This window comes from Argentina anserina, chromosome 5, assembly GCF_933775445.1.
Source record: "Argentina anserina chromosome 5, drPotAnse1.1, whole genome shotgun sequence".
NCBI lineage: Eukaryota > Viridiplantae > Streptophyta > Magnoliopsida > Rosales > Rosaceae > Argentina > Argentina anserina.
In genome coordinates this window covers 4221551-4246102 of record NC_065876.1, presented here as the reverse complement: position 1 = coordinate 4246102, position 24552 = coordinate 4221551, and the positions used below count along the sequence as shown (strand labels likewise).

Below are 24552 nucleotides of genomic sequence, written 5' to 3'. Positions count from 1 at the left end.
AATCCATTAAATTAGGCCATCTTCCATAATCCATATCAAGAAAAATTTGGTCAGCCTCCCCATAATTACAAACAAAGCAAAAAACTAAACACCAAAACAAAATACACAAAAAGGGTGAATAGTAGAACCGCCAGAACCGTGTCCGGGTCCGGGCCATTTCCACAGAGCCCGAGGAAGAAGAAGAAGAAAGAAAGGAAGAAAGAAGAAAGAGCGTGACTGGCTGACTGGTTTTGTCCTCTCTCTCCCTCTCCCCAACTCACTCCGCCGAATATAAAGGGCCAAGCACAGCTCTTCTTCTTCATTATTTTTTAGTTTCCATTTTTCAGTATTGTGATTCTATCCACTCACAAACACAAAGAAAACCCCCCGCAGGCGCCCATTTCTCTCTCCTTCTCCTTTGTCTTCTTCTCCCTCTCTTTCTTCTTCCTCAATTTTTCATCTTTACCTTTTTTTTTCTATTTCAAAACCACCAACTAACCCCCCCCCCGTCTCTCTCTGTTTTGGATTAAACAAATCAGAAAACCAGCTCCCTATTTATTCTCTCCCTCCGCTACTCGGCCACCGCCGGCAGCCAGCCAGCTCGCCCTATCGTGTTCGCGCCTGAATCGGCATGTGCTCCGGTACCGAGCTCCGATTTGCTCAATTTTGAGTGCGGGGAGCAGCGGCCAGCTTAATTTTGGTGTGGAGTGAGTGAGAGAGGTGCAATGCTGCCGGAGATGGACTGCTGAGATGAGATCCGTTGTTGTATCATAGCGTTCCCTTTATTCTTTCCGATTTTCGTTGTTTCTGAGCTGAATTTTGCTTATGGAGACCAATTGTGCTGTTGCGGCTTCTCCTGGACTAGGTCAGACTTTGTTTCTTCGTTTTTTCGCTTTCTTGTTTCGCTTTTTCAAAATTTTGGCTGCAAATTTGGGGTTTGGAGTTGTGAAATTAGTCTTCAACGGTTGAATTTCTTGATCTTTGCTGGATTTGCACTTGATTTTGGGATTTTCTGCGGCAATTTGGTTCGTTTTAGGTTGCTCAGGAAGTAAGGAAAGCTTGATAGAGATTTGACCTTGATTTTGCTTTCATTCCTTTATTTTTTTTTTGTGGTCTGGTCAACTGTGGTTTGGTTTTTGGTAGGTAAGCAAACATTATCAGAGCAGCTTCCTACTTAACATTTGGGTTTACCATTATCCCATTTTTTTCGTCCAATTTTCGGACGCCCTTAAGAAAATTAACAATCTTCACAACCTTTGGGTAGACTTGCCTGATGACTTGAGTTTACTTGATTTCGAAAATGCAGACTCTCTTTCTGTTTAGCTTAATCTTCATTTTCATTAATTTGGTGTTGTTTCTTGTCAATTTTCAGGCAAGGAAGCATGTGGTGTAGATGGAATCAGCCAGTGAGAAACTTGGAGCTTTTAATTCTGTTCGTGTGTATTTTCCGGGCAATAATATCTGGTTTCGTAGTGCTGCACGATGCCATTTGAAATGATGGATCAAAGGGGTGTATCTGTCTCTTCCCACCTCTATGAAGAAGTTCCTTTTCCTTCCGAGGTACAGACTGTTGTGAATCTTTACTAAATGTAATGACACTCTTGTCTAAATTAAGGATTCATACGCTTTTTTTTAATTATAGATTTTCTCGCTTTTTTAAGCACATTATTGTTTTTTTCTTTCGATAATTCTGTCTGATTAGCTCTTTGTCGATTTTGTTTGACCAGAGACAAGTTGGATTTCAGAAGCTGAAAAACATGCCTGATCACCAAGGTGAGCCTTTTGTACATTAATTGTCTGAGAAGTCTCAGCTAGTTTGTCTTGCCCTGTCCAGCTTTTCTGTTTTTATTGATTCCTGGGTTTTAGCTATAGATTAGTTATACCACATTATTTGCTTAAAGAATCTCCCAACCTGACATTACCAGTTGAAAGAGTTCCCAACCAAACATGTCCGTTACGTATTAACAAACCACCATGCGTGTTTCAATGATAAGTTCAGTTGTCTCTTTACTCAAAACACTTGCCCAGGAGTTAGCAGGGTCCACAGTTTTGTTTGGTTATTAAGAGCATTAAGCTTTCATTTGGTCGGACATATCACAACTGGCCGTAGTTTGAATTTCAGAACAGAACCTCTGGTTGTTACATGAATGGTTTCAAGTTCAAACTAGGATGTAGAAATCAAGTCGATCACTTTGAAAAAGTATAAATTTTGCGAATAACTTGTAAATCAATTGTGTAGGTTACTATTCCCCGCCAAGATGTCTTTCTGAATTCTCAAACTATATTATGGAATCTGTAACCGTATACTTGTCTATGTGAGATATTTGACCACCCTTTTCTTTTGTTCAATTCTGAACTTCAGTGGGAGTGGATAGAACTGTGCCAGCAGCTGGCGGCATGTTTGATCCTTCGTTACCCTCAAAAAGATTTTTTCCAGTCGGTGCACAATCAGTGGATTACTTTGATATGCCACAATCGACTCTGGCTGGGGAGCACACAGAAAGGCTAAGCATTACTGGAGGAGTTGCCGAAGCCTCTAAGACCTCATGGAGACCTATGAATCATCATCCAAAGTTGTGGTCAGACTTTCCCACAAGGCCAACATCCCATAGCTTGGTAGGAAGCAAAACTGTTATTAATGGTGCTCAGCATGAAAGCAGTCTGTTCTCAAGCTCATTGTCGGACATTTTTACTAGAAAGTGTAAGATTTTGTTATCCTTTTTATGCCTAATAAGTTTGTTTTGATACGTTGAGGGGTAGTGTTACCATATTGTTTTGTCGAACATGCTTGTCTATGCCAAACTTTCTATACTTCATTGGCAATTGCATCAATTGTTTGCTCTATCATCCTTTGCGAGATTGCAAAAGAAACTGCAAACTTTTGATCTTTTACACGAAGGTTTCTTGAATTGGTTACACAAATAAGGTTGCTGCATGTCAGTAGCTTCAAAATCTTTCTAAACTTCATGTTGTCTTTACAACCAGATGGCTTAATCTGTTCTCTACTTCTGCATATCCTCCAATCAATTTATTTACTCTATTTACCTTTACACTACCCTCAACTATAAGCAATATCCAGAAATATGCTTATTCATTGTCTTAACATTTTCGTCCCTATTTGCAGTGAGACTTCTAAAGAACGATTTTGTATCTCATCAATCTACAAATAACGTTGCTTCCCAACATGAGGAAGAACCCTTTGAATCTCTTGAAGAAATGGAAGCAAAAACCATTGGAAATCTCCTTCCTGATGAAAATGATTTGTTTACTGGCATGATAGATGGTCTGGGTAATACTGTGTATGCTAAAAATGGGGACGAATTTGAAGATTTTGATCTTTTTAGCAGCGGTGGTGGCATGGAATTAGAAGGAGATGATCAAGGTGGTTGTAATGGTTCACTTGTGGGTGAACACCCCTATGGCGAGCACCCTTCTAGAACACTTTTTGTTCGAAATTTCAATAGCAACGTTGAAGATTTGGAATTGAAGGATCTGTTTGAGGTACACAGCCCTCCTTTCTCTTTCTCTCTCTCTCTATCAAGATATATATACATATATATATACTTTTGAACTATATACATATTATGAGTCCATGTGAGCAAGTCAAAGCAGTTTACCTCATTATTTAAATTGACAATTGACCCTATTTTTTTGTTTCTTTTGTTAGCAATATGGCGATATCCGAACTCTTTACACCGCCTGCAAGCATCGTGGGTTTGTTATGATTTCTTATTATGATATAAGGGCCGCCCAAAAAGCAATAAGATCGCTGCAGAGTAAGCCACTGAGGCGTAGGAAGCTTGACATACATTATTCAATACCCAAGGTATGGTGGTCACTTCATTTATTAGTTACTTTCGATGTATGTAGTGATTTTATGACCAAATTCTTTTCCCTGGCTTGTTTATTCATTCTAATGATGGTTGGTTGTTCCATTTTATCGACTTGTGTATATCCAGGACAACCTTTCTGATAAAGATGTTAACCAAGGAACACTTGAGGTATACAATGTTGATTCTTCTGTTTCTAATGATGAACTGAGTAAACTTTTCGGATCATATGGGGAAATTAAAGAGGTAAGACGATCAAGTGATTCTCTGTTAATTTCTTTCCCTTAAGGCATGAAGTTTCTTGTTCTTTAATTTTAGTTTGACATCAAGTGGCTGTTATTTTCTGTATCCAGATCAGTGATGCTCCAAACAAGCGTCATAACAAGTTGATAGAATTTTATGATGTTAGAGCGGCAGAAGCTGCTGTTCATGCATTGAATACGAGTGAGATTGGTGGCAGGCAGATCAAGCTTGAACCCAGCCATCCAGGGGGCGTCATAAGGGGGTAGAACTCTTCTTATTGCTTTATTATTGTATTGAGTTTCTGAGTGTTTATTGAGTAAAGCGTTTTTGTTCTTAACGCAACATTTTTCTCCGTCTGATCTGTTGCTGCATTCTTCTGGTTTTATATCAGTACTCATCACTGTTCCATTTCTACTTGTCATGTTTGATTTTAAGGAAATTTCTACTTTTAAGAAATAATATTGCTTTTGCAGTTTCGGTCAAGGTTCCGAGCAGGAGCAAGATGAATTTTTCAATATTTCCCATAGTCCATCAGACAACTTATCAGCAGGATGCAACGGTATGATTGTTCTGTTAGGAATTATGGCTTCAATTTGTCTTTGTCTGCTGCTAGTTATTTCAATTTGTTTTCGTTGTCTCACAAAAAAATTGTTTTCTTGTTTGATTTTCAGCAACCCTCCATCCTGGAATGGCTAATGAATCTAACCTGGGATTGCATTCTTCAATTCGATCACCTTCCAATGCATTTATTGGAAATGCATTAACTCATCTGAGTTCAAGTGTTCCCCGAACCTTGCCCTCTCCAATGAGAGTGGGATCTACGGACAATAACTTTTGCCATCCTGATTCCAACCATTCTCTGAATGATATTAAGTTTGGTAACCAGTGCATACCTAATTTTCATCCACATTCCCTTCCTGAGTATCATGACAGTTTAGCACATGGTGTCACATCCAACAATAATGGAGCGACTGGTAATGTGGGCCTTAGATTGACTGAAGGAACAGACAGGAGGCACACTCGTGAAATGAATGCAAATGGGCACCTGTTGGAACTGAACGGAGGAGGTAAATTATTCTTGTAGCTCTGCTATTGTTTCACATATATATCTCAAATTTGGTTATCATATCATTTATAAGTCGGATAAGGTGCATTCCAATGCATTAGATTTTACAACTAGAATCATGACCTTAAGGATAAAGAATACGAATCGATAGTCTCTTTATATGTACTTCTTGCAAACTGCTTTATATCAAAACATCCCGTTATATTTATTTTATTGGTTTTACCTGGGAAGCATATGTTGTGCGCTGAACATTTATTTGTATTTTCTTATTTACGTGTATCCCTTCTGTTCCAGCCTGTAAGAGATAATGTAGCAAGTAATGAATTCATCACTTGTACATCTCTGGTTTTCTGTTTACTTCTTCGGTGCTATCTGTGTCTCTTTGTTGGACACAATTTAAAGTTGTGCTATTGTGGGCAACATGAGCTACAGTAATATAACTAACAGGTTCTTAATCTGCTTTTCTCTGTGCGCACTACACGATGGAACCTAGAGATAGTCTCTCATTGTTATTATTGTTAGGTTTTGGCTGATGAAATTCCTAAAAATTTTAGTACCTATTTTGGTTTGTTGTTTACTAGTTTTTTCTTATGCAGCTTTTGGATCATCTGGAAATGGTGGTTCTGGGGTTCGCGGACATCATTATGTTTTGAATAACTCCAACTCTTATCAGCAGCATCCTTCAACTCCCATGATGTGGCAGAATTCACCATCATTTATTAATGGTCCTCATGCTCATCGCTTTCAACAAATGCCTGGCTTCCCTAGAACACCTCCCCATATGCTGAATGGGACATCGCCTGTCCACCACCATGTTGGATCAGCCCCTGCAGTTAATCCTTCCCTTTGGGAAAGACATGCATTTTCAGGACAGTCTCCTGACACTTCTAGTCTTCACCTGGGTTCTCCTAGCTTTGCCTGTTTTCCTAGTAGTCCCCAGTTGCATCCAATGGAAGTTCCTTCAAGCAACATCTTTTCTCTTGTTAGTGGAAATTGCTCAGACATGAATACAAGTACCTGGCAACGCTCTTCACAGGAGCTCTGCCACATGTTTCCTGGGAGGAATTCAATGATGTCTATGCCTACCTCTTTTGGTTCACCAAATGAACGTGTCAGAAATCTATCTCACCGTAGAAGTGAAGCAAACTCTCATAATGCTGATAGGAAACAGTATGAACTTAATATTGAGCGCATATTGCGTGGCGATGACAACCGAACCACACTGATGATTAAGAACATTCCCAACAAGTATGCATACTATTATCCCTTAACTTTTTTAATTCTCGCATCTTTTTAATGCACTATACCATTTGGCAGTTCTTTTATTGGATGGGCTTCCCTATTTTCTGACAAAAAAATGCTTTGCTCAAGTACTTCACATTTCCAGAGTATATTTCACATTTCTTCTTTCCAAAGACTTGCAGGATGTAATGTGTCAAAATATTTAGTTGGATGTTTTCGTGTCATGGTAATTGTATCTGATTATTCCCTGCAGCAATTCTATAGCTTCTGTGTAAGATATGGTTGATGCCTTCCGATATCAACACTCTTAAGTCATGAGCCTAACAGAAAGCTTCATGCTTTCTGCTACCGCTTTAAGCAAGAAAGCATTAACTGTAGTACTTACTGCTTAGCGCAATCTAGTCCTCATTATTACATAATTGCTTTAATGATAAAAAGAAATGGAGCTGCTCTATGATTTAATTAAGAGTTGCCTACATGTATCTTCCATAATACACCAGAGAAAATACCTGGTTACAGTGATAAAAGTCATGACAGTGCCAACATGGATCTCATAACTGCAATGACTAAATTTTGTATATGTTGCTTTTTCAGTTGTACATGGTGAATTTTCCTGGTTTGCTAAACTAGTGATTGGTTGTACAGGTACACTTCAAAGATGCTTCTTGCAGTGATTGATGAGAACTGCCGAGGAATATATGACTTTATTTATTTGCCAATTGACTTCAAGGCAAGATAATTGTTTGCTGAATTGTCTTTCTTTGGGTTGAGATCATGTGTATCTGTTTCTAAAGTTTGTGCATATTCTTCACAGAACAAATGCAATGTGGGATATGCATTCATCAACATGGTTGATCCTCAACAGATTGTTCCATTCTTTAAGGTTTGACCAGCGGACTATGTCATTCATATGCTCAAATGGATAAAATCCCTATGTATATCAGTGACACTATTATTAGTTCTGGCAAGTGAAATGGATTATACATCCTTGCAGGCATTCAATGGCAAAAAGTGGGAGAAGTTCAACAGTGAAAAGGTTGCAACACTTGCATATGCTCGTATTCAGGGAAAAGCTGCTCTTATTGCTCATTTCCAGAATTCAAGCTTAATGAATGAGGACAAACGCTGTCGCCCTATACTCTTCCATACAGATGGACCAAATGCAGGAGACCCGGTAAGATATACAAGGCTCTGTTCTCCACTTCTAAATCCTTATGTAGTCCTTCATGAAACTCTAGTCTCTTTCAACCCTTATATTTAATTTCTTATTCTTTTTCCTATTATCATGTCTATGCAGGAACCCTTTCCAATGGGCACCCACATTCGATCTAGACCAGGAAGGTCTCGGACCAGTGGCTATGAGGAAAGCCATAACCTATGGAGCCCTTCTTCATCTGCAAATGGAGAGGAAAGTTCCTAGGGAATGACTCAACCAAGAGAACTAACCATTGAACCTTATGTCGGAGTACTACAGCTAGAACCATTCCAATTCTCTATATCAGGGGTGGTCTATTGACTTCATTTTTGGCTAAAGGAGTTGCTTTCGTCGTCTAGGTTTTGGATTACCTAGACCAAGGGGAGCTGCCTCCTCACTTCTCCCAATTTTCCGATTCTCTGATTTCGTTTCAAAGCCAACTACAAGTATAGAGGATGGCTTAATTTAGACGTAAATTTTTGGAGACTTCGTTTGAACCCATGTCTTGATGTATAGGCATTCTCAAGACTGCTCATCACTTGTCCTTTTTGTTCTCTCTTTCTGAAAGTGGGCTCTTTTTCTGCTTGACAACGGTTAGAGAACCACATCAGTTTTGAGTACTGTTGAAAATTTTGAAATGCTAATGTCCTTGAAACTCTGGTTGTATTATCTTTTGTCGGAGATCCTTTTTGAACCTAATTGCGTGTGCGTTGGGGTGTATTTTTCTCTCTTTTTGTGCTAAGTTTCACTCAGTTGCAACCTGAAAGCTTAAACAATACTTGTGAAACTCATTTATAGCTACCTAGAACATTAGAACCTGTCCCTGCAGATATTTGTTCACTGATGGTCGTCTTTGGAGGGCATATGAAGGAGGCAATAGCCTCTCTTAGTTGGAATTGGCAACGAAGAAAATGAAAATTTGGTAGCAATTCTTTGAAGTTAACCACTATCTAGGGCTCCTAGCAGACTACTTTATTAAAAGAGGGCTGAAAACAATCTGAGAAAAAGAAAACAATTATACAAAGTAGAATTAATTATTCACTTAATAAATAAAATTTTTAGTAAAACATTGTTGGTGCTACCACAAATAAAAACTGATTTCATTGCAATTGTGTCAAAAATTTGATGTACAAAACTTGCATGATGACGACTCACAAATCTTAATAGTATGTTATCATGAGTAACCGTCGTGCATGGTAGCTTCTACAAAAGATTGATCACCAATCGTTATTTGACAATTTTTTTCTAGTATAGTGCAAGGTTCAAAATATCAGTATCGGTAAATATATCGTTTTTTTTAATGAGAGATATCAGAGATATATCGGGAATATCGGAAAAAAATATCATTCATGTTCCAAAATTATCGAGGTGATTAATTAATAAAAAAAACTCCTCTATAAGAGTCTGAGACATCCTTACGTTGAGATTAAATATTTTAAGTGAATTTTTTCAGATATTTTTCTAAGATATCGAGGATATATCAGATATATCGTAAATATTGGAGAAATATCAGTGATATCTTATGTTATTAGAGAAATATCGCAGATACAGAATAAAATGATACAGAATCAAATAAGATATTTACGCATAAGATATATATATATTTTTAATAAATATAAGAGAATATATCGAAAATATTGAACTTTGGTAGAGTGAAATGTTGTAGTAATTAATGTGATAGTTAGTATATCCATTTGTTCACAATACACACCCCTCCAAATTCCATTTCTATTTCTTTTTTCTACATATTCTTTTTAGGTGCAGTTTCTAATGTAGAATTTCACAGTGTTTCCATTTCCGGCCCATAAAACATGAGCAAGGTTTTTATTAATGGCGGATTGAAATGAACTTTGGGTTTTCCAGGGGCCGCCTCTATTCCCAATTCAACAATGAGTGCTCCTCCCAATAAGCCCCTCGTAGAGATTGACGACGACGACGCGATGATGACGCCGCCGCCGGCCGAAGAGAACGGCGACCCTGATAGCAGACAGGACCGAGAAGACTCCCTCGTCGCTCTTATCGAGCACCGCACTCGGGAAGTCGAACACAATCGCCGGAAACTCGTGTATTACCAAGCCAAGGTTTGTCTTAATTTCAATACTTCATGTTATGTCAAATGATGGTGTTTGTTTGTGCTTTCTTTGCTTGGCTTTATTGTGTTTCCGAAAGAGTTGAAGAGTTGACATGTTTTTGGTTTCTAGTTTCTAGTTTCAGCTGCTGTCTTTGAGCTAATGTGTGCCTGTTGTTCACATTGGTTGTGGTTTTAACTAGGTTGTGCATTTTTTGTTTTTGTAAAATGAGGACTATGATGTTTGAGAATCGATTCCTTTTGTTTTGTTATAACTCACTGTTAATCTAAATCGTGGTGGGATGAAGTGAAAATCACCAACAGCTAAGCTTGATGCTATCTGCTGTGATGAGTGTGTTGCTACGTTTTTTGGATCCATGATGTGCGTTTTGGAGGGACGTTATGTTCTAATTATCTGTTTGGAAAATGGATGCAGCTTGAGGAAGCAGAGAAGAGGTTGAAGGAGTCTCAAACTAAATTGGCTAGACTTAGATCTCAAAACAAGTCAGTGTCGTGTAAGGCTACTCCCAATAGTGGAATTAAAGGTGTAAAGGAGGAGCGCAGATCAATGAGTCCTGTCCCTTTAAGAAGCCAGCCTCAATCTAAAACAGAACTTTTAATTCCAGCGGTCGCTCCAAGAGCACCTCCGAAAGTGGCAGGATCCTGTGGGAAGGCTCACGTTAGTTCTAGTCCTCAAGCCAGTGCTTCAGTTTCTAGTCAGTCTAACAGTGCTAGCAAAGAAAAAGGAGATAAGTCTCATAAAAGTTCGTCAAAGCAGAATGTTGAAGTTCAAGATAGAGGGACAAAGCGGAAATTCGGTAAGACTCTTGGCTGTTGACTGGCCTCCTGTTGTTACCTTAAGTTCTTGATTACTTTTTACTAGGGTACATGCTCAGAATAGTTGGTTGTGTATTTTTTTTACCCAATTGCGCGCGTGTGTGTTTCTGATTGGGAAATTATTTGTATTTCAGAAGAGAAAGAACATAAAGAATTAATTCCAATGGTCCGTGGTAGCTCCAGACCCTCTATAATCCAGTGCCATTCAAGCAATCATATATCCAGTCATCACAAGAGGAAGCTGAGATGTCTTTATTCGTGTCCTGTGAATGATCAGCTTTTTGCAACCAGGTAATAATAACTTTACCATTTATAAGGAACAAGTGTTTATTTTCTCTATTTTTAATTCGTAATCAATCTGCATAACATCTATAGTTGTAATTTCACTCCTTATTAATAAAATTATAGAACTTGCTTTTATAAGATTACGTTATGTGTTCTACTGGCCGTGGTCTTTTGTTTAATAGTGATGATTGAGTTTGAACCTTTAGATATGCCTTTGTAATTTAAGTATCCTGTACCTTTTTGCATTCAGGTAGAGCATTTATTACTATTTTTTTTATATTTTTTTTGTAAGGTTGTGCTGCTTCTGCTTTGGATATTGTTCTTAAGTTGGTAACTACAATGTGCTCTTTTACACTGAGTTGATGATACCTAAAAGTTTTAAGTGATCAAGAGACATGAACCATTGCTTCTTATTTCTTGTTGGTATAATATTTTGTGTGAGCTGCCCTAAAACCTAAAAGAAAGATTGAATAAGATTTGTTTCCTATTCTGTCACAGAGCTACTAGATGCACAAAATGCTGATCAACACGGTTTAATCTTATACAATTGCTTTGGATTTTTATTGCAGTGCTTTGGATGGACTAGTCAACTTGTGGGAAGTTCAAGGCAGAGGGTAAAGTCCAAACTTTTATACTGTTACATGATTAGTTCCAAAATTTGCTTGCATTGCTTGCTATGTACCAATATACGTTGGAGGAAAATGAGACAAAAGGTCTAGTTACTCTTCAGCAGTTGATAAAGATATATGCAAATAAATTATTTTGTTTGACAAGAAAGAGTTGATGAACACGCATTAAATATGCTCTCATTTTGAAAAGTTAATGCTGGCCAATTTTCATATAAAGTATGCTATTGAGAGTTTCCTCTGGAAGAAATTTTTTCGTAGTTGACTAATGATGTGAACTGATCTTTTCTGTCATTGTGACTCTGGTAAAGTACGACCTGAAAGCTATTTGAGGCACACCAGGTGGTAATAGTTATAGCAAACCAGTCTAACTCTTTAATATGTTGTCCAATATCCCAGCCTGTCACAATCAGTGTCAACACTTTTGTTTCCACGTGTTAAAAACTGGTGCTGGCGCTGTCTGGGTTGTCATCTGTTTGCTTATATGTGGAAGTGTGAAATTGATATCCAGTTTTGTAGTGTCCATGTGTGTTATTGTTTCCAGTTTTGCGGGTCAGGTGCTTCTCCTCTGCCCAACTTATCTTCTTTGTTTTGATTGCAGACACGGTGCTTCTCTACTTAGTACTTCAGATTGCCAATCCACTAAACGAAGATGGCCAGAAGATATTGCCTGGCATCCCCATGGAAACAGCCTATTTTCTGTGTATACTGCTGATGGTGGGGAATCACAAGTATCAGTGCTGAATCTAAATAAAACACAAGGGGTAAGGGCTGTGGTTGTAATAATGTCTCAATTGTTTGTTGGCATATCGGTTGGTAATACATAGAATTATATGGGGGCATTACAGAGCTCCAATAGAGAAGTTTAGTTCGATTGTGGATTACAAGTTCCTCTTTTAGATAATTTTCAACTCTGATTCTTGTCTGTTCTGTATTTGACAGAAACCTCGTGTTACTTTCTTGGAAGCCAAGCCTCATGTGAAAGGAATTATTAACAGCATAGTTTTCCCTCCGTGGGAGGATACCTGCTTTGTCACTGGTGGTAGTGATCATGCTGTCGTACTCTGGAAAGAGACAGATGCAGAAAATGGCTGGAAACCTAAGCAATTGCATAGGAGTATACATTCATCTGCTGTCATGGGCGTTGCTGGGATGTGGCAAAAGCAAATAATTCTATCTGTCGGAGCAGATAAGAGGATTGTTGGTTTTGATGCTAATGTGGAAAGAACAGAGTTCAAGCATCAGATAGATAGCAAATGCATGAGTGTTTTGCCAAATCCTTGCGACTTTAATCTATTCATGGTTCAAGCAGGGTGAGAACACTCTTTTTTGAAGCTAGAATCTCATGTGCCATTAGCCTTCTTGAAAATTGTCTTGTAGTACTTGTCTTTGCATGCTTTGTCATATTTTTGCTAAGATGCTTCATGATCGATGACTAGTATTTGTGGATTGTTATTGAATACAACAGTGTTGTGTAAAACTTTTGGCTTGCAAGACTTGCTACACAGCATCATTTCAAGCTACTCCCTTTGTTTTCATATGCAGCACCCACGAGAAGCAGCTCCGACTTTATGATATCAGACTCAGGCAAATAGAGATACATGCTTTTGGGTGGAAGCAAGAGAGCAGTGATTCTCAGTCGGCTCTGATAAATCAAGCTTGGTCTCCTGATGGTTTGTACATCTCATCCGGTACTGCTGATCCTATGATTCACATATTTGATATCAGGTATAACGCTCAGAAGCCTTCACAATCCATTAAAGCTCATCAGAAACGGGTTTTCAAAGCTGTATGGCTCCACACTAGCCCCCTTCTTGTTTCTATATCTTCTGATCTGATGGTTGGTTTACACAAAATCTCATAGACTCCAGCCAGCAGCAGATACTCCCCCACCACCTCCTCTGGAGGAACTAATCCTTCATATTGTGTTCCTCAATCGGATTGGTATGGAATGCGGGGTTACTTGTTTCTTGGGGGGAACAGGGCATTTTGTAAGAATTGAGCTGAGTGCTGCTGAAATGTTGGGGGGAACTGTGTGTAACATTTTGAGGACATGATACTACGGCCAAGTAGATGAGTATATATGGGATTCAATTTTTGAGGAAACTCGGCATGTTGGTGGGTTCAAGACTTTAAAGTAACCCCTTCCCGACATGATTCAGCTGCTGGTTGCTGCATCCAAGTAAAAGAGTATGAACAGACCATAAGAATAATACGATATGTTTTTTAGAGTCGATTCCTATGGTTCTTGTACTCTGCTCTCTGGCTTCGAAATTTTATGGCGATTGATCTTTTACCGTTAAGCCAATGTGGACCGACCGGACTCGGCCAAGACTTGGGGAATTATTGAAGTGATAAACATTATGTACTATGCTAACATATTGAATTAAGTTTGCTTCGCAACATATAATAAACTCTAAACTCGCTCACTTCATCTCTTCATCTCTTCATCTCCTTGTGAACTCAGTTTAGATAACCACGGTTTTTCAAATCGGTTATTTCTGAGTTCTAGATAATTGGATTTGACATTTTCACAAACATGAGTGCAGTCCAACCGCACACGCAAAATGACAAATATGCACAAATCAATGTTATAAAAAAAATCGTCTAGGCGGACTAGGCGTGCAAAACTGTTTCAAAACAAGCGCCTAAGTGGGCTAGGCGGATGCTTGGGCAGGTAAAAGTGTAAAATGGATGCAGATATTAGGCAGCTTGTTATAAATAAAGATAATAAAAAAATAAAGTTTGCCACGTGCAGAGTGGTCGGTTCATCCTGGATGCCTTGGATTTTACTGAGAAAGTAAGTTTGGTGTGTAAATCTGCTCTGTCTCTTTCTCTGGGTTTCCGTCTTAGCTTTCTCCCACTGGCGCTCCAAACTTGGTCTCTGAGGTGCGTTCTCCTTCTCCAATTTCACATACCGAACCAATTCCTCCGCAGCTTCTCTAATTCCGACTTCTGAGCTCAATTTAGGTCAATCATTAACCCTAACTTTACCCAATTTGGTTTCTGGAATTGTATGTTTCCACAATTATATCATCGTAATTTTGATTACAGACAGTTTATACTTGAATCGGATATTTGTTCAGGCAACATGTGACCACATTTCGCATGCTTTTACTTTCAGTTAGTAGCTATATTTCAGAAAATGAAACAATTCATATGCAATGAGTTTATTGAGTTAAGGACATTTAGCTGTAATCTGTAATTGTTTCTTTATTTACGGGCTTCAATTTTCAGCTAGCTTTCGGTTTCTGTTTCGATTGTAACTTGGAATATCAAGTGATGGTTGTTTACTGCTTTCGTTTTAGTGTTCGGCATGAACTGTGGAAGAAATGAGGAGTTGGAATACCAAGGCTCGGCTGTGTCGCCTATGAGTCGTCGGTATGGTCACATTTCTGCTCCTGGTGATGGCATAAGTAGAGTTCGCACAATGGAACAAGTGGTGGTGTGCAATAGCTACATGAATTCGGACGATTTTTCTGGTTACATATTTATGTGTAATGGAAGAACAAAACCGGAATGTTACATGAATCGTGTTTTTGCACTTCCTGCTGGAAGAAGGGAAGTTATTGAGAAGATTAAGCCAGGCATGAAGCTGTTTCTATTTGACTACGATGTGAAGTATCTTTATGGAGTCTACGAAGCAACCACTGCTGGAAGATTGAACTGGGAGCCAGCTGCTTTTGGTGGGAAATTCCCGGCTCAGGTGAGCTTAGCTTTTCGTACCATATTACTTTCCAGAGCAAAAAGAGGGTATCTGCTTAAGATCTAAATTAGTGAACCGCGTCATTTTTAGAGAGTTAAATATCCGTATTGTGATTCAGGTAGCTACATGCTTCATTTGACAAACTAATCAAATCTTTTCATTGAAACTCTTGAATTGGTGGCTGGTGAACTCGTTCAGTTTCAATCTTTATTCTCCTTTTCTGAATGTGTGGAAAGCATCAATTGTCTTGTGCCATCTTCATTACCCTCTAAAACTAGCTTTAACTCATTCAAATTTTGTGTATAGGTGAGATTCCATATCTACAAGGAATGTCTCCCTCTGCCAGAGAGTTCTTTCAAGCATGCTATTCAAAATAACTACCAGATAGGCTCCAAAAAGTTTAATCCAATTCTCAGTAGCCAACAAGTAAGATTATATATCAATTTGATTTGTTATTCCTTAAAAAGTTGGATTTTTGCACTCAAATTGTAGTTGATTAATTCATGCAGGTAAGCCATCTATTATCAATGTTCGTTCCTCTTACAAAGCCATCATCTGCTATATATGACCAATACCCTGTAAAGGATCAATTTCAATCCCATTCAAGGCTTCCTCCTTCAAGGTATCCATACTCTAACATGACAAACTCCAGTCATAATCCACAAGCGTCACTGCCTCCGAGCTATTCTTCAATGTATGGCAGAATTACTTCACCAGCCTTGGAGCCTCAGTATACTCAAATGAGTGTCACGCAGCCAGAACATGTTGGTTATGGATATGCAGCACAGATGGGCCACAATAATCCTACAGTGCAACCACAAGCTAATTCAGCTCCATATCAGACATCTCATTCTGTAGAAGCAGGGCAACAGCACTTGTATGAAATACCCAATTCATATCAAAGGTATTTCTCCTTATGCATCTTGATCCCCATACTGTAACCACAGCATGCATCTTTGTTTAGTAAATGTTTGCCAATACAACATTTGATTACTTTAGGATTGTTTTTTGGTCACTTGGAACTTTCCCCTAACCAGGAAATTTTCCTTCCATAGTTTGAAAATCATGTTTGGGGAGTTGTGCTCTATCAACACTTGCTATTAACTTGTAAAGTACGATTGGATGACTTTCCTGAGTAAAGGAAAAGGAAAAGAGATGGAAATTAGGTAATCTGGAGAACACAGTAAGCCGAGAGTGCATTGCAGAAGCGCAAGCTTAAGAAAAAGTGTGCCAGATTTTCCATACTAGCTGAATTGGCATTGATTTTCTTGATATCTTTTAAGGTTTTGGAGGTTGGATCGCTAATTGATCTTCACATGTATGTATAGTGACTATAGTCAATTGACTGTAATGTAGAACTGAGTTGTCAAGGTGGTGTTGTTCCTGCCACAGGTATGAGGCTGCTGCACAGGCTGTGGTTCCTGCTCATCAATACACTGACTGGAGATATCGGTACAATCAGTTGCCGTCACAGACCCAGATGCAGATGCAGGAGACTGCTGCTCAACACCAGAGTTTCTATCAAGTGCCTGCAGCTCATCATGATACACAGCCTATACAACAACATCCATTGAGATTCGAAGAGCCTGGGCCTGCTGTGATGACTCTTCCCATTTCATCATCAAATACTTGGACTCTGCAAATTTAAACTGGTTAGGCAGCATTCATTTTGCAGGTCATAGTTGACTGTGAGTCCTGGATATATGCAAATTACATTTATAAGATAAATATATTGAAGCAACATGATGCGTAGATTAGCTTTGAGTGATGCTGCGGCATTCCACTTGATTGAAATCGTAGTCTTTTGAACTAACGTAGATCCCTTATTTTGGTGAAACTAATCGCATTATGCCATGACATCAATTGGTAAGTGAAAAAGACATGTTCACTTGCTTTGATCTATTGCTTCCCTTTGAATATCAATGCCTAATGATCAGTTACATCACTATCATCCTTTTAAACAACCAGTATGTGGTATAAGGGCCATAATCTGGATTCTGGAGTAGTGCTTTTTGTCAGCATAATTTAAATCAGTTGTTGCTTCACCTACAATGATGAATGAGGTTTGTGGGATCAGTTCAAATTGTGGGACGTCGACTTGACCTTGACCTAGACCCATCCATTGCTGTCTACTCTGGGTACCAAGTCCTCCACTGTTGTCTTTACTAGTTCTTGTCTGGAAATTTCTCCACATACAATAGGGAATGACAGGAAAGCCAATGTGGTCACATTGCACTACAGCTTTTTTTTATCTACACCATCCATGGTCTAGTGGTTGACCGGCTCTCTTTATCGTTGACTCGGAGAACTATCCATAGTTCCATACCAGCTAGGCAGGAATGCCATCACCTCACATGAGCTTTACAATGGCCGATGACAAGGATTCTCCACTACATAATGTTTTTTGTTGCAATTTCCTCATCAGTCGTAACTTGTAAGCTTTTGACTACTGTATCACTTTTAGATGAGTGGAATCAGCTTACGAAAATGCATACGTGTATTAAAAAACGTTTGAGTTTACAGCTCATCACATATTCGTTTTTTAGATCTTTGAACTCCCCTACTGGATCTCAAGTCTTTACTTGAATTATTGAAGAGCCCCTGTGAAGGGTGGGGGCAGAAAAACTAGTGTAATCGTCAATGAGATTGTTTTGTTTTAGTTTGGGTCAGTTGTTTTAGACTTTTAGTTCAATACTCTAATCTTTTTTAAGACTTAGCAGTCTATCTGTAATAATCATCATTTATCAATAGAATTATCATCTGCTTTTACGGGGTTAGTAGTGAGCAGGTATCCAATCACACCCTATTATGCTACCTAAACACTTAAACAGGCATGCATGACGCTTTTCCCTTTAGCTTACCTTGTCTGACGTCTCCTTTGTGTCTCTTTCTTTGTCTTTTTTTTTTGTTAGATAAATACTTTCTTTGTATTTTCATTGAAGGAACATTTTTCTATTAACTTTACGTCCCGTTGAGAAAAAAAATTAATAAGACTTGAGTTATCGGGCTCAATTTTGGAAATCGGGATAAAAAATTAACTTCCATCCAAGGAGTGACGATGGTCTTAAATTTGCGAACTAGTATACGCGGTGGGTGAAAATTTGATAAGTAGTTTGATTGTTACTAATGGCTCGTTCCTCATATAATTGTATTGCTTGTCCACAAAGAAATCAAGGCTATTATCATTATGTGCTTCCCATTTCATGATTCTCTTCTCGTATTCAAGTATATCACCCAAAGCATTGAAAATGCTATTCTCTCTAGTCAAACCGTTGATCAATTTCTTGCTCCTAGTCAATATTTTCAATAGTGAATGATCAAAAGTAGGAGATCTAGTAGAGCATACTAGTATATATATATATATATAGTGAGATGGACCCAAGGGTGAGTCAGATTAAAATAAATGACTATAGTTTAATAACTACCTAGTTAACTATTAAATACGACTAATCCTACAAGTGGTAAGCATCCCATGTGATAATTCCGGATATGCCATTGGATCATCGGACGTTTTCCGTTCAAAATAGGATGTCCCAATACTAAACCTAATTTCCATTTCTTTTTAGCTTGTTGTTTTTGGGTTCAAAATCATTAATCATGCAAAGAGTAATGGCTAGCTGTTTCTCCAACTCTCCTGTGGTCACTAAGCTTTTGCGCATGCCCGGTGTTTATTTCAAGTTTGTGTAAGTCTTATGACTATAGCTCCGTGTGTTTGAGAATTTTTAAATGTACATTTATTGTAATAGTTTTACTCAGCCTTGATGGCTTTAAAATAGCTACATTTTTAGTTAATTAACTCGTATTCTTGTAACTTTTTACAAAGGGAAGACTGACGTCATTAGACTAAATGATCATAATACGTTTGTGAGGCTAGTGGTTCAACTAATCTTCAAATTTTCTTTTCCCGGACTAAAAATTGTGACGCCAAAACAAACGCGTTTTTTTTCAATTTTAAACAGACTCTAAACGGTGGGCCATTCCTTTAATCGCTGCAAGTCCCCTCTATAAATTACATAAACACAGCAGTTTTCTTTTGTTTAATTTTCTTCATTTCTCGACTTTGAGAATCTGCCTGGCAGCTGCTGCTTATTTTCAAAGTGCTTTCTCCGGAATGGGCAACTGCTGCTCCGACGACCCCGGCGGCCGCACGGCCGTCGGTGGCACCGCCCCTTCCCTCGGTAATCCCAACGACGCTCACAACGACGCCGTCGATCACCTCCTCAAGTCCCGCGGCTACCACGGCCTCTTCTCTCAGATCGAGGTTCGCCATTTCTTCAATTTGACTGATTCTTGTTTCAGCACTTGAGCTCAATTTAGAGATCGTTGTGCTTTTTCAAGACTTGAATTCAGTTTGAGCTGTTTGACTGCTGTTAAGAGCCAATGTAGTCAAAGAATTTGAGAGATAATTTTAAAGGACTGAGACTGTTCTTGAAGACTTGGATTTTGAATTCGCAGTCTAAGTTGTTGGAATGTAGAATTGAACCTTGCTCGGAATTTTGTTTTTGTTACTTTTTTCTTCTCTTCCTTTTCTGTGTTTTTACTGTGAAGATTTAGTAGCATTAGAGGTTTTGCTAGGTCGTGTTGTTGCTCTGTAGCACTGACATTTATCTCCTGCAACAGTTGTCCTTGGCTGCTATAGATTTGCGTGATCGCGATGTGCTGTCAAAGGTTTGTTACTCTGATTCTACTGCTAACTCCATAAGCTATTCTTCTGTGCATTTGTTTTAGTTTTACGAGTGTCAGTATATTATTCATGAACTTTATTTTCTGTAGAGTGATCCCATGGTGGTAGTCTATACAAAAGGAAGAGATGGAGGACTTGTAGAACTTGGCCGCACTGAAGTTGTTCTGAATTCATTGAATCCGAAATGGATCACAAAGCATAATGTTACATATCATTTTGAGGTCGTACAGACATTGGTGTAAGTTTCAAGCTTTAGTTGATCTCTTTCTAAATCTCGTGAATCAGCTTTAGGGTTCACACATCTGCAGTTAGGTATAATGTGAATTTTTGTTGTAACAGGTTTCGCATATATGACATTGATACTCAGTTTCACAATGTGGAAGTGAAGGTACAAGTTTATGTTTCTCTTCCTGGATATCCAAATTTTCCATAGGATACAGTTTTTAATGACTGTTGTAATCATAAATTCTCTGTGATTGAGGCAAGGGTACTTTTACATTTTGGGATAGTGGCCTAAAATAATAAATTTCTTCTTCATGTCACTCTTATCCGAGTCCTTCACCATAGCAGGTTCTTAGTGGAGTGTTTTACTTGTGCAGATGCTTAAGCTAGATGAACAACAGTTTCTTGGCGAGGCCACTTGTGCATTGTCTGAGGTGTGATATAGTAACCATTGACCATTCTCTGTGAAATAATTATACAATAATATTATATATATATTGAAAGGACATGAAGGTCTGGCATCTGATACTCTTTCCTGTTGATTTGTCTTTCTACCCATGCAGATAGTTGCAAAATCAGACAGATTATTAACCCTGGATCTTGTATATAGAGAGGAATCAAGCAGATCAAACCATAATCGAAACCGTGGAAAGCTCATTGTACATGCTGAGGAGTCTGTTAGCTCAAAGACAACAATAGAGATGAGTCTGAGGTGTTTAGATTTGGAATACAAGGATATGTTCTCTAAAAGTGTACGGACTTCATACTTTTCTATATATTTGTTTATCTTTTATTAGGTGAATTATTCGTACTAGTGCATTCTTTGCCAAATGGAAATGGTTCATGTTTTTGAATTGTCTTCCAGGACCCTTTTTTAGTGATATCAAAAGTTGTCGAGAGTGGGATCACAATTCCAGTTTGCAAGACACAAGTCATAAAGAATGAACTTAAACCTGCATGGAAGCCAATATATTTGAATATTCAACAAGTTGGAAGCAAGGTATAAGCAAGTTTTTTTTTTTTGGTGGTATAACATGGAGATTTAGTTAACTGGTTTTGCTTACCATAACCAAAGGATATTTCAAGTTTTTGGTTGCTAAAACTAACATCACAGTTTAACTGAACTTGTCCATAGTGTGTATGTTGCTCTGCTATCCCTCTAAACAGTAGTTTGCATATAGAACTCCCCACCTTAATAATCATGTGACAAAACATTAAGAGATCATTATGATATAATTTTGATGTATTTGTTCGCTGATATGAAACCATATTTCTTTATTGATTATGGTATAATACAGATGTGAGTATTGTCTCCTCTGTTTATTTATAGCTTTCTCATTTTAATTATTCTAATTACCTTGCAGGACAGCCCCTTGATAATAGAGTGTTTTAACTTCAACAACAATGGCAAACATGATTTGATTGGGTAAATAAATATATATTCTTTCATCTCATTCTCTAAGATGGGACTATGCTTTTTGTTGGTGTAGTTATTCGTTCAATTCTTAACAAAACTCTGCTTTTGTTTATAAACAAACAGAAAAACTCAAAAATCACTGGCCGACCTCGAAAAGCTTCATACTAGTGGACAAGGAGAAACTTTATTTATACCCAGTGCTGCTGGGCATGATCACCACAAGGTATTTATGTTATTCTCAAGTTGATTTCCCAGAGATTACTCATAATTTACACGTTCTCCAACATCACTGCAGACATTGAAGAGCCAGCTAGTTGTGGACAAGTTTACTGAGAGTGTCCAACACACATTCCTTGATTACTTGGCTGGGGGCTGTGAATTAAATTTCATGGTGGCTGTTGACTTTACAGGTACTTTCAATATATACTCTAATATACCATCTCTTTGTTTATTTTTGCAATCAAATTGATGTGTCTGCATGGTTAAAAAAAAATAAAGGGATAGAATTCAGATTATCACTAGCTTTTTTTCAGCCTCGAAAACTAATAAATTAAAGCACAGTAACATAGCATGGCTGAAAAGCTGTTAGGGAAAGGCGGTTAGTATATCATAAGTTAACACTATTTCTCACTTATTACTTTTAATCTTTCCTTGTAGTTTCTGTCATATAAATGTAAGTTTGTTCAAAGTGAATCAATCAGTTGATATGTTTAATCTCAAGTTCTCATATTTCTTTATTATCAGCTTCAAATGGGAACCCTCGTCTTCCCGATTCTTTGCATTATATCGATCCTTCAGGAAGAACCAATGCATACCAGAGAGTGAGAATCAGGTCCCTTTTATTACAAATGTGCACACACATCACTTTCTATAGACCAATATAATCATGACAATTCTTTGCAGGCAATCATTGAGGTTGTGGAGGTGTTGCAGTTTTATGATTCAGACAAGCGCTTTCCAGCCTGGGGATTTGGAGCCCGACCAATTGATGGTCCAGTGTCTCATTGTTTCAACTTGAATGGAAGTAGTCATCACTGTGAGGTGAGATAGTTCATATTCAGGACTTGCTTTTGTTACCATAGATTCTGCTGCAATTTTTCTCTGTATCAAGGACTATACAAGTCTGCTTTCTTCAGGTTGAAGGAATCCAAGGAATTATGGTGGCATATGCAAGTGCCCTCCAAAATGTTTCTCTTGCTGGACCAACTCTTTTTGGACCTATAATTACTAATGCTGCATCAATTGCCAGCCAGTCTCTTGTGAATGGTGGACAAAAATACTTTGTTTTGTTGATAATCACGGTGAGCATTATAGGTTAAATGTGTGTGTATACTATCCACAGTTCTTTTTGCTTACTCGAAATTTCCATTTTCTTCAGTTTCAAACAGTTTGATTTCACAATTTTACTGCTGTAGGATGGAGTAGTGACAGATCTCCAAGAAACCAAAGATGCCCTTGTGAAAGCATCTGACCTGCCATTGTCAATCCTCATTGTTGGAGTAGGAGGAGCAGACTTCAAAGAAATGGAGGTATCTCACAAACTACTGCTATAATGCTAAAATCTTACATAGGATTACTAATAGTTTTTTGTTTGTGGTGGATACTTGACTAGAACTCTAGACATAAGTAATCTTTTCACTTCTTGGCTGTTAAGATTTTGGATGCTGACAAGGGTGAAAGGCTTGAAAGTACAACTGGACGTGTTGCTTCACGTGATATAGTGCAGTTTGTTCCGTTCCGAGATGTACAAAGTAAGTCATAGTACACAACTATGCATGTACTAAATAACTAACAGAAGGATTATAGTATGTTTTAGCAATTGATTCATGATGAATAGCTGTTCTTGGACTTCAGGTGGAGAAATTTCCGTTGTTCAGGCGCTTTTAGCGGAGCTACCATCTCAGTTTCTGACTTACATGCGATCTAGAAATATTAAACCAAATTTGTGAACATGTAAACAACTGTACATATGAAAATTATCGAGTTCTACTCTGGATTGTCATGCAGTATGAGCCTGAAGGTTTTCATTTACTATTCCTTTTTGGTTGCTGCACTCAAGGTAATCCTAGTGTCCATCATCACAAAGAACAATTTTATGTCGGAGTTGGTAATGATGCCTGCAGCCGCACAGTCCTGGTAGTATATGGAGACAGCCAACTTGAAGTGCACATAATTTTTCTTCACCAGGCTTTTGGTTCTGCGACTGGAGGCGCTCAATGTGAACGGAAGGTTGTTCGCTGCAGTGAGAACACATTTCTTTCGTATCAACAATTGGAGAAAGATGTGAAGAATATTACTTTTCAGAATAGAAATACAAGGTTTTTCGTATGAAGATTGTAGTTCTGTAAAGTGTTCAAATATTACATATATCCTTTTTCCTGGTCTTTTTCTTTCCGCCAAACTTGTGCTGGCTCTTTTTACTGTTTGTTTTTGTAAACTCCCATGTGTTCAAAATTATAGGTTTCATTAGACTGACCATTTCTGAGCAGACCAGAAACTACAGATATTCTATTGATGCGTGCCTGGCATGTAAACAGTGGCACCAAGTGAAGTTTTTCGTCATTCATTTTGTAAACGTTTGCAGCTTTGCTACATGGCATATCAATCTGTGGATTTTTTTTCCATTCATAAAAAAATTACTTTTCGATCCCTTTGCTGGTTGATCTTTGATGGGATTTGACCACCGGAGTTTGCTTCGCCGATGTGAAAGGGCATTGCCAATTCTTGCAAATCTTGACCTCGGTACCCAAAGTGTTAACAACCTGGGGAACAATTTTTATTTACTTGCAGAAAAGTTGCCCTGAGAAACTTGTATTCCAGATTTTCAGGATAATCTGTCCCTAAGTTTAATGTTTCACGGCGACAAAACATGGCTTCAAATGAAACGTGTATTAACACAGAGATAGCCAACTTATTCATTCACTCTCAGAGATAGTCTATCCAACACAATCAGCCCCCCCTAAGAATTTCAATATTTAGTCGGTAAAGTTGTAAAAGCCACATAAGGAAAAAAACATGATTCAGCAACCCTGAAATCTAACTAAGTTGTGTACACTAATTCCAGGCCAAATGAGTGGCAAATGGCATGTTCTTATTTACGTACTGAATTTTCTTCTCTCAAATAATGATTATCAAACACTGCTCATATCGAC

General features: G+C 38.2%; 4 protein-coding genes across 6 annotated transcripts; all 4 read left to right on the top strand.

Annotated features, from left to right (window-relative positions):
• Window positions 1–434: 434 nt before the first annotated feature.
• On the top strand, window positions 435–8314 carry LOC126793570 (protein MEI2-like 1). Of its 2 annotated transcripts, none has more exons than XM_050520129.1 (15): window positions 435–844; window positions 1352–1539; window positions 1707–1752; window positions 2342–2680; window positions 3104–3480; window positions 3647–3805; window positions 3939–4055; window positions 4163–4314; window positions 4526–4611; window positions 4724–5119; window positions 5715–6366; window positions 7006–7090; window positions 7175–7243; window positions 7355–7534; window positions 7658–8314. In XM_050520129.1, exons 2-15 carry the CDS (start codon window positions 1462–1464, stop codon window positions 7778–7780), a joined length of 2859 nt encoding a protein of 952 aa, XP_050376086.1. In that variant the 5' UTR covers window positions 435–844; window positions 1352–1461; the 3' UTR covers window positions 7781–8314. The 2 variants fall into 2 exon arrangements, with proteins under 2 accessions (XP_050376086.1, XP_050376087.1); XM_050520130.1 differs by having other exon boundaries at window positions 436–844; window positions 1352–1508; window positions 1706–1752.
• A 1036-nt stretch (window positions 8315–9350) lies between these two features.
• On the top strand, window positions 9351–13607 carry LOC126793101 (uncharacterized). The gene is made up of 7 exons (XM_050519533.1): window positions 9351–9636; window positions 10060–10441; window positions 10595–10751; window positions 11315–11359; window positions 11973–12135; window positions 12314–12684; window positions 12917–13607. The coding sequence occupies exons 1-7, from the start codon at window positions 9445–9447 to the stop codon at window positions 13233–13235; spliced, it is 1629 nt and encodes a 542-aa protein (XP_050375490.1). The 5' UTR covers window positions 9351–9444; the 3' UTR covers window positions 13236–13607.
• Window positions 13608–14133: 526 nt separating this feature from the next.
• On the top strand, window positions 14134–16841 carry LOC126793102 (uncharacterized). Of its 2 annotated transcripts, none has more exons than XM_050519534.1 (5): window positions 14134–14260; window positions 14680–15077; window positions 15384–15503; window positions 15587–15981; window positions 16470–16841. In XM_050519534.1, the coding sequence occupies exons 2-5, from the start codon at window positions 14688–14690 to the stop codon at window positions 16723–16725; spliced, it is 1161 nt and encodes a 386-aa protein (XP_050375491.1). In that variant the 5' UTR covers window positions 14134–14260; window positions 14680–14687; the 3' UTR covers window positions 16726–16841. The 2 variants fall into 2 exon arrangements, with proteins under 2 accessions (XP_050375491.1, XP_050375492.1); XM_050519535.1 differs by having other exon boundaries at window positions 14202–14341.
• A 2295-nt stretch (window positions 16842–19136) lies between these two features.
• Window positions 19137–23794, top strand: LOC126793100 (protein BONZAI 1-like). Its single transcript, XM_050519532.1, has 16 exons — window positions 19137–19338; window positions 19698–19745; window positions 19851–19999; window positions 20101–20149; window positions 20361–20417; window positions 20547–20735; window positions 20849–20983; window positions 21348–21409; window positions 21524–21623; window positions 21696–21810; window positions 22145–22221; window positions 22304–22441; window positions 22537–22701; window positions 22816–22929; window positions 23055–23151; window positions 23255–23794. Exons 1-16 carry the CDS (start codon window positions 19189–19191, stop codon window positions 23347–23349), a joined length of 1740 nt encoding a protein of 579 aa, XP_050375489.1. The 5' UTR covers window positions 19137–19188; the 3' UTR covers window positions 23350–23794.
• The last annotated feature ends 758 nt before the right edge of the window (window positions 23795–24552 follow it).